Source organism: Podarcis raffonei, chromosome 15, assembly GCF_027172205.1.
Source record: "Podarcis raffonei isolate rPodRaf1 chromosome 15, rPodRaf1.pri, whole genome shotgun sequence".
Lineage (NCBI taxonomy): Eukaryota > Metazoa > Chordata > Lepidosauria > Squamata > Lacertidae > Podarcis > Podarcis raffonei.
Window position 1 is genome coordinate 24,531,028 of NC_070616.1, and position 13,216 is coordinate 24,544,243.

A 13,216-nucleotide genomic window follows, 5' to 3' on the forward strand; every position below is an offset into this window, starting at 1 on the left:
GGGACTTCGGTCAACAGTGAGCGTCATTATCCGTTCATCCAGCCTCCTCCTCACCCCCAGAATTGAGTGAGTCATTTGTTCCCCATCGCAGTAAAGATTCATTTGTGTCAAAGTCATATGAACAGCCACAATCCATTTCTCCTTCCTCCCTTTTTTGCTTCGTTTAGAAATGAGAAGCTTCTGGGTTGGTGCATCTTTTACCCTTCAGGTTCACAAAAACATGTTATTGGGTTTCTCCTCCACACTTTCCACTTTCCGTATTCCCAGAACCCTCAATAAATAAGTTTCCAGAGTTCTTTGGGTAAGCCATGCACCTTATGCATGTGACCAGGGTTCAAGCTGGTCTCTGACCGTAATAAATTTCATGATCAGGGTGTGTGCAACACTGAGAGGAGAAACTTACATTGGGAAAATAATGTAGGGAAAGAAGTTAAACCACCACAGTTCTATTCTGAATCTCTTGTGTTCCCTCCTTCCCGGTTTTCTTATACTACTACTTCTTCTTAAAGGGGGATTCTTAGCAGGTACATCTTGCACCTTGTCCACTTGCCCCTTGATCCATGTTTCCTACCCTGCTGGTTCTTGGAATTGTGCCCTTTTGGCAAATAACACAGAGAGCTCTGGGAAGTCCAAGCAGGGATCGTCATGGAAGAGATGGATTTTGTTTGGTCCGTGCCACTTGGAGGAGTTGCACATGAGCGGTTGCCAAATCAGATAACGGCACATTGTTTTGAAGCTCTTCTTACAGTCCCTTGTTCCCACCAGTTTTAAGAAGATATGAAGAAGAAAAATTCCACTGAGACTGGAGCTTTTTTGAGGCGAGTTTATAAATAGAGCGTGATTAGGAGGCATGGAGAGAAGCAAAACTATCTGTACGTGAGATCTAAACTCCATTCCCCACCATCTCCACAATGTGCTCTCCAGCTGGGCAGGAAAGAGGAATGTGTTCTGAACATGGACGGAAATGGCTTTATAGAACAAATGGAGAGAGGAAGCATTTTTCCAGATTACCCTTACTTAGACCACATTTCCCTGAGGATCTAAGGGTGGCCGTGTAGATCTCTTGATTTGCTGTCATGGCGACTGGGCAGCTGCACGTGTGAACCAAATATTGAATGATTTGCCCCCGCCTACCCTCATGTTGCAATATATGAGAGAGCTCCTTCACACATTGTCAAATGCTTTTTTATAGCCACTAGGTGATGAACATGCATGCAGGAAAGAATACAATCACTCTGCCTGAATCAGCATTTTGTGTTGCGTTTACAATGGGAAATTATTCCTGGCCGGGAAAGTTTGCACAAATCAAAGTATTGGCAAGCTCCTAAACTAACGTCCCACCAGAAATGCTTCTGCATCGTGATGTCACATGTGGAATATCAATAGAAAGGCCACTCCACTCAATCCATTAGAGCAGACCTTCAGTTACCCTGTTCCTTTTGCCTCTGGGACAACACAGGAAGATACTTTTGAACAGGTCAGACAATTTATAAATGTAGCCCAGTATGGCCTACTATAACTGGCAGTGCCAGTGGCTGTCCAAGATTTCAGCCAGAGCTCCTTTCCATCACCTGCTTGCTTGATTCTTTCAGAGATGCCAGTGTCTAGGGGGTGTCTCTTGCTTTTCATGGCTCCAGGGGGCAGTTTCCTCACGTTCAGCTCAGGCAGTGGGAGAAACAGAGAGAGAAGAAACTTCCAGGACAAAATCACTCCCAACAGCCCTGCCGTGTGCAAACTGTATGGGTAGGGAGAAAATACCAGGGTGGAAGAGCAACATTGGTCATGTGCATTACAAAATACAAATGTGCTCTGATCTACAGATAAACTCCTTGCTGGGGGTTTTGTGGTTTTTTTGCTCCTTTGGAGCTTTCAAGGGAGCAGCTGCTCTCCAACCAGACTGGCTTTATCTGATTCTTCTATCACAGAGACATATTTCTGTGTACACGAGCAGAAGCTGGGCTAAGCCACACTGGCTCAAGGACCAGACTGGATATACCATTCTTACTACCGTCTAATAGGGGATTATAATGTCAGTCTGTGCTTCACTTTCCTGCTGGCATAAGCGATGATGCTCTTTCATGGCACTTTGGAACAGGGGTGCACAATTCCACCTACTATTAGAGGACTCCAACTCCCATCATCTCTGACCATGGGCTATGCTAGCTGCGGGTGATGGGAGCTGGAGTCCAAGAACATATGGCGATTGCAAGGTCGGTGTAGCCTGCTGTGATGTGTCCCGAGATTTTCTTGGTTTTTTTCCCCCCTCAAGGGTTTCTTAGCTTATCGTGTTCCCTCTCACGGAGCAGGGCTAATGATTCTGTGTGGATAAACAAGACCTGCTGTCTCTCTCAGCCCTTCTTGTCTTTCCTTAGGAAATTTCCACATAGCTGCTATCTCAGCACCAGATCACCACATACACATGGCTGTGTAAGGAATATGCATGTGTGCGTAATTGTTTTGAAAGGGCAAACCTTTGTCCCATCACAAACAGCTAATGAATTATCTCTTGATGTGTGAACAAGATATATCATGAAGGGTTTTTTTTAATGGTGCTCAGTTCTATTTTTTTAAAGCAACAACTTTGACCTCAGTATTTTTAAAAAAATATTCTGCACATATCTGAAGTTGTGTTTTTTTAAAAAAAAATTCCTGTGGTTGCAATATTTGGGTTTTCATATAGCTTGGTCTTTATTTCAGCAAGGACTAGAGTAACAGAAAACAAAGAAGCTATGGAGAGAAGGGTGAAACTGGAAAGGAAGGAGGGAAGAGACCCCCTCAGCCATCACCTCACAGCGAGAGAGGAATTGATGAGACAAGGCAGCAAACCCCACTCCATCAGTTCCTCCTCTCCCTGAGCTCTTTCCAGTCAAGCTAGTTATTCTGAGAACCTTTGAGATTTTTAAGGTCTGGGCCAGGCATAGGCAAACTCGGCCCTCCAGATGTTTTGGGGCTACAATTCCCATCATCCCTGACCACTGGTCCTGTTAGCTAGGGATGATGGGAGTTGTAGTCCCAAAACATCTGGAGGGCCAAGTTTGCCTATGCCTGGTCTGGGCTCTTTCTTTCTTCTTTCCTCCTTATCCCCTTTTCCTTTTGGGTTCTGTCTTTCAGATAGCAAGCGAGCCTGAGGTCAGGGACTGTCTTGCCTGTTACTGGTCTTTATGTAAGAAACTTTTCAACTGGTAAAAACGTTTCCATTCCTTTTGTAAAACCAGAAAGCCCGTCTGCATCAGGTTTCTGTACTCTGCATTGCCATTGCAATTTATTCTTCACATCACACCAGAATAAGGAAAAATCCCACCTCAGCTTGCACATTAAAAAAAAAAAAATCCCACAGCTTGCACATTAAAAAAATTCTGAAAGCATAAGATATAGCAACTTTGAATATTTTTTGTTAAAGGTGGTGTTCTAAGAAAGCCTAATTATGCACCAGTTGCAATATAAATCTCCTTAAACAATCCATTCTTTTGTGCTTTTGCCACAGTGCCATTCACCCCTTGAAATTACTCATTTGTAGATGCCTATCTAGATCCCTCATTACTGGAGATCCAAAAGCAGGTGGTGGCTGTTTTCACTCTATTTCAGAAACCATTTCCTAAGAGGCAGTTAGTCCCATCTTTTGCCCTGCTCATAAGTATATTGTTTTTATTGTCTCTTTTATATTGGTTTAAGCCAGTCTTCCCCCAAGCCTTCTAGATGCTTTGGACTACAGTTCCCATCTTCCCTGATCACTGACTAGGGCTGATGGGAGTTTGAGTCCAACAACATCTGGAGGGCACCGCGTTGGGGAAGGCTGAGAAGGGAGTACATCATCATAGGAACATAAAGGTAAAGGGACCCCTGACCAATAGGTCCAGTCGTGACTGACTCTGGGGTTGCGGCGCTCATCTCACTTTATTGGCCGAGAGAGCCAGCGTACAGCTTCCAGGTCATGTGGCCAGTATGACAAACCGCTTCTGGCGAACCAGAGCAGAGCAGCGCACAGAAACGCTGTTTACCTTCCCGCTGGAGCGGTACCTATTTATCTACTTGCACTTTGACGTGCTTTCGAGATGCTAGGTTGGCAGGAGCAGGGACTAAGCAACGGGAGCTCACTCCATGGCGGGGATTCGAACTTCTGATCAGCTAGTCCTAAGCTGTGTGGTTTAACCCACAGCGCCACCCGCGTCCCTTCATAGGAACATAGGAAGGCGTCATATACCGAGTTAAGCATTGGTCCACCTGGCTCAGTATTGTCTACACTGACCGGCAGCAGCTCTCCAGGGTCAGGAGTCTTTCCCAGCTCCACCAGGAGATGCCAGAGATTGAACCTGGGACCTTCTGCATGCAAAGCTGCTACTCTTGATACTGAAGTACATCCATTCCACTTGCTTGTCTCCCCGACAGCCATTTCTTCCCTCCCAAGCTGCTAAACCTTTAGATCCGATCTAGGTGAACATTTTCTCTTGTAAATACTCACCTGGAATCATGTAACACGAGAGAAAAATAGTCAGCTGGAAAAGCATTATTTACATCCTCTGCATGAAAAGACAAAATCACAGCCAGCTGTGGCTGCTTTTCAGTTATGAAAAGCTGAGAACTCCTTACATGTCTCTGTGTGTAATGTCCACCACCCCAGGCTCCTTTGGGAGGAAAAGTGGGTAGAAATTCAATAAACAGAATAAAAATGAGTTAACTTGCCCCTGAGCTATAAAAGTATGCCACTTGTCTTTCAGCCTCAGCCCATTCCCTCACCCCATCCTCTGAAATTTTGGAACAATGATACCAGCCTGATTTACAGGGTTGTTGCATCACCCCACCGCATCTGCAAAGCACTTTGAACACTCTTTTAAGTATTCATTGTTATTATCGATTGCAAATTGCTTTTACTGTTATTAACAGAAAAACAGCTCATTCATAATATATGTTAACACCACTATCATCTCCCCAGGTGCATTCTTTAAATTCTTAATCAGCATTTTCCCAGCTTGCTCTGGAAACCCATCCAGCTACCTCTCATCCTACAGTGGAGGATTCCAGGGTGAGAGAGTCACTCGATTTAGGTTTCGCTTTCTTGGCTGAACTTCGTGAAGGGAATCATAGTGGCTGCCAGAGAGACCACAATGATCTGGCCTGGCAAGATTCCAGCTGTGCCTCAAAAGGGACTTTCCTTTGCAGAAGTGGTTGCTAGAATTTAACTCACAGCAGCCCCAAGTCAGAATGCAGATAAGAAGCCAACCTCATCGGACTGAAGGATTAAATCTAGAGGTGGAAAATACCGACTGCAGAACGTTACCCAAGATAAGACTTGCCCTCAATGAGTTCTGGACGTTTTCAGGAGACCTCATTCATTTAGACTTTCGCACATAAGCTGATATATTATGTAGAAAATGCTACCCAAGTGATATGTTTTAAATTATTCGTCCTCAAAGTTGGGGGAAATAAAAGTGTGGTTGCATTGCCTGTGGAAGGCAACGAAGGTTTCATTCCAACTGTATCATGTAGCTGGGAAACTGAAGCTGAGATAATAACTTACCTAAGGCCACTCAGTAGCTCTGTGTGGGATTTGTATCCAGTTTCTTCAGTTCCACCAGAGCCACTAGGCTCTTTCGGTGACACGTCAGCCCAGAAAATGTAAATGGAATAAACAAAAAGGAGAGGCCTTGAGTGCCTTCCTTTTTTTAATCAAATCATTTATAAAGAACAGTGTGAAGAGCTGATTTTGTGAAAAGGGTTCCTTTTAATTTGCAAACAATCATTTTACATAGTGCAAAGAATAGACTTTGCCATTACCACATAAGCAAACCAAAAGGCCCCTCCAGAGGCAGCAAGAAGGGCAACTGCAAGAGGAGACAACGGAGCAGGTACTGGATAAAAGGCAATTGCACGTCATCTTCATCTTCTTATAAAATAACACTCAGAAGGTTTGTGAGAGTGGGCAGCAGTTTGAACAAGGCACAGATCAGGAGTGAGCAGCTAGCTAAACAGGACAGTAGGCAGGCCTTTGCTGTAACACCACACATTTCTGCTCCTGCTCAATTCTCCATGCACCCCACCCCACCCCCCCAAAAAATTGCAAAATGTGCAGTTCTACACATCTAACTGCTTAGAAAGACTGGAATAAAACTCCTCAGATACAGATTTTTGGGGGGGTGGGGTGGGATGGTTAGAGAGAATCACATATTATTCTAAATTAGGTTGTTCTCCAACTTGCACATTTTCTTTAGTTGCTCAGTACAAATCAGTGCATGTAAACTCTGGTCTATGCTAGCAGAACTATAGAGCAGAGGAGCCTATATTGATTCAGACTGCAAGTGGGCAGGTTCACATTACTGATTGCTCCCCTCCAAATAAATAAATAATAATAATTTGTTAGCTTTCTAATTGTAAATAATAAGGAGCAGGATGACCAAGAACCCCTCTCTGATGTGCTACTTTGTTTTTAACTTGTAGAAAGTTTTGTTATGTTGAGAAGGATTACAAAAATAGAATCACCCATCTGCAGCCAGAAGTTGCAGTCTGCCCTACTACCTTGTAACACATGTTGACTGTCTAGATCCAACTGATTATATAAACTCTCTTTGATCCCGTATATATACACACACACACACAAATCACAAGCTCACTTGAGTTTGTTAGCTTTATAGCTAGCTTGCCTTCAGCACTGTCTTCCTTTCTGACCTGCCATCATTAAGGCACTCAGTTTAGCATTTGCTCAAATCCATTTTTCAGCTACCAAACCTTTGGCTCCACACAAGAGTACATCATATCATTCAGAGGGGTGCCGCAGCTCTCCCTCAAAACCAAGGAACTTGGCAAATGCTCTGTTAGGATGCAGCTGCACTGTGCAGATTTAACTGCAAGGTTTGAATTAAAAGAAAATTAAAAACATAATGCAGAAGACTTTCCAATTAAAAAAAAAACCTCCACACTTTGGGAGGGTTTTAAACAGTCCCATTTTTACAATGCAACTGAAAAATTCTGATTTTGCAACCCCCACACTGTGCACCCCTGCAACATTCAAACCAAGTGTAATCAAATCTTAGCATCTGACTTAGCAGACAATGTGTTTCAACAAGGTAGACACTCTAGTTTTCAGGACGGGAAAATCTGCTTTGAGATTCCAGTCTTCATTCTCATTTTGCAAAGTGAAGTTTAGCCCCTGAAGCATTTGGGGGTGAGGGTTGAACAACCTTCCCAGAGGGCATTGAGCCGTGTTACAAAAGGTAAGGTCTCCTGGATGCATTGCTCAAGTCTGCTGCAAAGGGTGCTGCGTAAGGTCACGATGGTGGAATTCATGACACCCTGACCTTTCAGCTGTGGACCTCATCTGTTACAAAGAGATATTCACTGGGAAGTAAGCGCTATTAAAATCAACAGGGCATACTTCAAAGCAAACACTTAGGACCAGGGTGCCAGCCACATTCTAATGCTATTAAAACGATTCTGTGAAGGATGCTGATATCTGGTGCTTTTATACAGTCAGGATCAAGCCACATTATGCCACAGCTTCAACAAGGCTGCAAAAATCTCTCTGGCCCAGGTGCAGCGCTCCATTTATGACGAGGAACAGCTTTCAATAATTTAGAAAGCTCAAAAGAACACGACAAATATAAAACTTGTCAGGGTTTCATAACTCTACTTCTCAGCTTTCTTTTTCCCAGTTTAAACATTCAAGAAACCAGGTGGCTCTGGTCAGGGTGGCAGGTGAGGTGGGTAAACCACTATCTGTCTTTCTCATCTCCACATTTTAGACACAGGAGAGACGACGATTAGCAGCAGCTATTCACTAAGTTTTCTATGCTTTTGGATTTGCTCTCGTGCCCAATTTCCAAGAAGCAGAGCTATGGATGCTTTCTGACAAGATCTGGGGGAAAAGGGAGCCCAGAGGTTACTCTTATGCCAAGTGCAACAGTCAAAACAAACCACTCTAGCCTATGTCCCTTCCTACTTTCGTAATTTTCCTTCTAGAACGAATGTTACTTGCACCTGGGAGACTGGTTTCGTCTTCTGGACTTAAGCGATCAGATCCAGAGCCAGACTTTCTTACTGAGGTCACCACCCTGTTCAAATCTTACCCAGACAAGTAGCCATAAAAAACTTTATCTTATTATCAGTCCACACCAGAGACTTAACAGGGCCTGGAGTCAAACCATGCAGTCTCCAGCACTGTTGATAAGAGGCTTGCCACTTGTTACGACTATATTTGGTTACATCAGCTTTCCCCAGCTGGACCCCAAAGAGGGAAAATATATATCAATCAATCAGTTGTGCAATAAAGCTGGAATGTAATAGTTTTGCATAGGTGACCTGTGGAAGTTACATGCCAGCAGAGACAAGAGGATCCTGACTTCAGCTTGCTAGTGAACTACTGTGTGTGGTGTCTCTGTGCTCCACAGCTGCACATTTGGTGTCCAGTTTGCTTTTTATATGAAGTCTTAAAACAAATGAGCACAGAAAACCTGGAGGGGGGTGGGAAATGACAGTGCTGCCACAGCTCTTTCAAAATTACACATCAAAAAGATGCTCACTGGGTACTGGGAAGTACTTCTTGAAAGTAGGAATTCTGGGGTGCATGGTTTTTAAAAGTGCAAGCTAAATTAGTGAGGCTTTCTATGTATAGCACCTGTCAGAAATCTACACACCAGTGCTTGGAAGTATGAACTTTCCTACTACAGAATGCACAAATACATGTTAAGGTAACTAGACAATATTCTGAAGAGAACCATGAAACTGGCCTACTGGTCAGTTTCAGGTTGCTGAAGTCTCACTATTAGAACATACATGGGAAACTTGTGGCTCTCCAGACATTATTGGACTCCAACTCCCATCAGCCTAGTCAGAATGGCTGATGGTCAGGGATTACAGGAGCTGTAGTCCAGGAACATTCCCCTGCTCTAGAAAGCAATGCCGGGGTGAGAATATTGTTTCATACCCCCAATAAAAGAATGAAGGATTAACATATTTTTCCCAAGTGTTTACCAAACAAGCCTGCTAAGGGTTGTTGTTGTTGTTTACATGCTAAGTTATAGGAAACCCCAAAAATCTGCAATTTCAGCACCTGCTCTCTTTGCAACAGGTAGCTCCTTACCAGAAATCTACCTTAATTACTTGTCAGCTTCTGGCTGACATGTTACCAGTTGTTGTTTTTAAGCCACACTTTTGTATATTCAACATGATGGCTCAACATCTTTAGCAACAGCAAAGTTCTAGATGATTACTGTGATTGGCTAGTGGCAGCAACAAGAAAATGAAAACAGAGGTGCATAGAAACCATCCACAGTATTTTCCAAGTTGCACTGACTAGCAATAGTTCTTTGGAAATAAAAAGGGTACCCATTGCCAATATCAACGATCAGCATAAAGCTGCTGTCAACCAGCTGCCATAGAAAGCAGCAGGTACAAAATGCCAGCAGCCCCACATGCTTTGGCCAATGCACATGGAAAGCTTGAAGGAATGTGGAAAAAGCTATCCCCTCCACATAGGTCACAGGTAGACATTGAGAGTCTGCAGGATCATCTGTCGGCAGAGTGGGCAGTTGCGCTGGTATATGGCCTGCTGAAGCAGGATTTCAGTGCATTGCTGGCAGAGGCAAAGATGCCGGCAGGGAAGTAGCAAAACTGTCTTTGTTTGGTCCTGGCAGATGACACATTTCTTCCGCTCTTCTTGTTCTTTGAGAAGCAGCCATGGATCATCGTCGTCCTCCAGAGCATTAAGCTGCTCTTTTGTTGCAGGTTTGGCATGTGATGTGCTTGGTCCTTCACCATGAGGCTGCAAGTGCTGCCCTGACTGCAGACTCCGTTGTGTAGTTGATTCCAGATCATCTTCTGTTCTGTGCTGGTTCCTGCTGCCTCGAGCTGCTGCCTGCCATGTTTGGCGGGCACGGGGAACAGCCTGCTGATTGGTCACAGGTGGTCCTTGTCTTCTTGGATGAGTTGCTCCAGGAAGAGCTGGTCCCTGAACTACAGCAGGTCCTCCTGACCTTTCTTGGTTGCCCTCAATCAAAAGCTGTTGCTCTTGTTCCACATGGTGGTTTCCTCCCCTGCCACCTCTGTTCCAGCTAGCCATCTGGAGGCTCCAGTCAGCTAACCTGCGCCAAGCTTGCGAGCTCAAGACCATCTCCAATGACAAGAGTACAATCTGATACAGGCGGCGCATGTCTCTGAGCAGGCGCTGGTAAGAAGGCATGGTGTTCAAATAGCCAGACATTTGGCTTGCCAGTGTCCACGTCAGCTGAGGGTTGAGGATTAAGATGCTGGTGGCAAGAATCACAGACAGCAACATCAAACCATAGAGGTTGAGGAAGAAAACATTAAGCAGCAGCTTGCTCACAGAGGCCAGCAGATCAAACGCCAACTGGCAGGGAGTCCACAGGAGGATGGCCATAGCGATGGCACTGCTGGACAGCCGTGCAACAAAAGCTGCAAAAATATCGGTGACCCTTAGAAAGGGGCCAACAACAGTTTCCCACAGGGCCAGTCCCAGAGAGAAAAGGTTCTGGGTTCCGATGAGGCAGATGTTGATGATGCTGTTGACGAAGTAAGCCACAAGGCTCATGACGATGGCACACACTTCACATACTTGCCTGAGAAGTGACTGGCCGGATCCAACCAGGTTCCAGAAACCACGGTGCATAATTTCTTTGCTTTTAAGCGTCAGGTGGGTGAACAGGTGGCCCACTACTTTCAAGCTCTCCATGCTGGAGAAGAAGCCCCGCAGCATGTTGACGATGGTGTGCACAGAGCCCAGAGTCAAGTAATACAATGCCTCGGCTATGCATAGTGAGGATAACGTAATCCCATTCCAGCAGTGGATCACACAAGCAACCAAGTTATTGGGCAGGCTACAAACAAATGCAATGAGCCATACGAGGAAGGACACTAGTGTGGAAAAGAGGAAGAAGTTGACATCCAGCAAGAGAACCAAGAGGTCCAAAATCATTCCCACACCATTGATAACCAGAAACACTAGATCCATAGCGGAGCTCCACATGGAGAGTGGGCAAAAACAGGAATAATTGGACTGACAAGAGTTTGATTGCCACTGAAGGGAGCTGCACCGCTTCCCAAAAGACTGAAAGGAGAGGTCCCTAGGAATGGATTTTTACGTTATTTCAGAGTTTTATGAAATAAGGGACTGTTTCGGCACCAAGATGGAAAATGCACTGAAGACAAACATCGATGCTCCCTTGTCCTTGAGGCTTAATCCCTTCTTTTAAAATTTGTAGGAATGCGCAGTTTGGAAGAGGAGTTGCTTTTAGTTACATCTCTCCCCAATTTGAATATACAGTATTTATTTCAGACCAGGTAGCAACAGTTCCATTTTCCGAAGGGAGCACGTCTGGCTCCTAAATCAGTCACTTGACAAGAAAAAAAATGCTCTCACTTCACTGAGACTTATTGAGATCTAAGCAAATGTCCCCATATGCTATAAGTGAGAGCTTCTTTCTTCCTGCTGAGCTTCTTATTTAAGGATTATGCTGACAGCAAAAGGGGTAGAGGCGAGTGTGTTTTTATTTCCATGGGGAAAATACGGGAGACCCCCATCAGACGAAAGGTGAGATTCTTATCAGCCCGCTGCGGCGAAAAAGCGGGGGATACAGTAGACGGGGGAGGCAAGTTCGGACATGCCCGCTAGTGTAGTAGGGACGCATGCAGGGTAGGGGGGGAGGGGACGAAAGGCTCCAGTGAAATCCCCTCCCCCTGAGGGGGCTCCTTGAAGAAGGTCTCCGAAGTCAGCTTAGGGAACTGGAGCCCAGACCAGGTGGGTCTCCCTATCCGTAACCCCCCTTCCCCAAGGGGAGGAGACAGCACCCACTTCTCGCCTTGACAACCGCTGCCACCTTCTTGCGTCCCCCTCTCTTACTTGCAAGCAGCGGAAAAAGGAAGGTGGGGAGCTCGATCCCGTTAAGTCTATCAATCGCTCCCACTCGCCGCTGCATCCGAAGCTCTTACCTTCGCGCTGATGGGCGCCGCCATTTTGGTAGGCGGGGCCAACGCTCCGCAGCCAATCAACCCAGGGGAACCCGACGGACGTTTAACCGTCCAGCGCGTGATTTGCTCGTCGTCGTTGTTGTTTTTCGCCTCCGTGCCACGATTGGGCAGTTTTGAAAAACGCCACTGGGCGGTTGACGGAGAGTGCCGAGGGGGCGTGCTTTTGCCGAGGACGTTGAGAGGGGGAAGCCCCGCCCCAATACACTGGGAGGATCATCGTAGGAGGGAGGACGGACGCTGCACGATGGTGGGCGGGGTCCCAGGTTTAAAAAGAGAGAGAGTATTATTGTGACGAGGAGTATAATTTTCCCGCCTTTTTTCTTGAGGGGATAATCCCCCTCGTTTGAAAGGCGGGGGGGGGGCAAGTGTAGACTCTTTTGTTATTTTAAATCTGAGGTGAAATTTCACGATTTTGTGAAAGGAGCTCAACTTGCAAACCGAAGGAAGGAGCTCATTTCCCCGCCCCACACACTTTCGGGGGGAGGGATGTTTTTTGTAGCATTTAAAAAAGTGAAGAAGGAATCCTGTCTGCTGTTTCATTGAAAGTGTTATTTTGATAACGTTATTAACAAGATAGAGTGAGAGAAACAACACGTTTCTTTTATATAGACGGAAAATCCAGAGGAAACCAGTAATTTTTCAATGTGTAAAGGTTTTCCTTTCTTTGCCCCATGTAAAACATCAGACACCAGTGATACACAAAAGCATACAATTAAAAACCACAGGAAATGTTTAAAAACAGCTAACTATTGTGAACGGACGTATTTTTAATTGCCTGCATAAGCCTGATGGAATTGAAGTCTTCAGCAGATGTTTAAAGGTTGGGGGGGGGAGGTCCTTACTGAGGTCTCAAGGTCTGACCCAAAGTTTTGGGGTTTTAGGCTGTACATTTTCCTGGGAGTACATGGGCATAGCTAGGATTTTCCTGGGGGCTTTTGTTGGGGGGGGGGGTAGAACCTAAGATTTGTATTTATTTGCATTGATTTTTACTGATTGGGGTGCAGTTGCCTCCCTCCCCCTCCCTTGGCTATGCTTATGTGGGAGTAAGTCCCTTTAAACTCGGGGTTTACTTCTGAGTAGGCAGAAGCAGGATGCATTTATTTATTACATTGATATCCTGCCCTTCCAAAGGAGTCCAGGGTAGCAAACAAGTAATAAAAATATATATTCAAAACAATTCTAATGCAGAAGGGAACTCTGGGAAAGATATTGACTTAAAATGCTTGCTTTGTTAAAAAGTCCT

At 45.1% G+C, this 13,216-nt stretch overlaps 1 protein-coding gene across 1 annotated transcript; it reads right to left on the reverse strand.

The window, feature by feature from the left end:
- Nucleotides 1-5,699: 5,699 nt before the first annotated feature.
- Nucleotides 5,700-11,987, reverse strand: RNF26 (ring finger protein 26). Its single transcript, XM_053366658.1, has one exon. The coding sequence runs from the start codon at nucleotides 10,970-10,972 to the stop codon at nucleotides 9,467-9,469; it is 1,506 nt and encodes a 501-aa protein (XP_053222633.1). The 5' UTR covers nucleotides 10,973-11,987; the 3' UTR covers nucleotides 5,700-9,466.
- Between the last annotated feature and the right edge of the window lie 1,229 nt (nucleotides 11,988-13,216).

Excerpts from the sequence above, each read along its gene's own strand:
- RNF26 (XM_053366658.1), bottom strand. The coding sequence starts at position 10,972 with ATGTGGAGCTCCGCTATGGATCTAGTGTTTCTGGTTATCAATGGTGTG.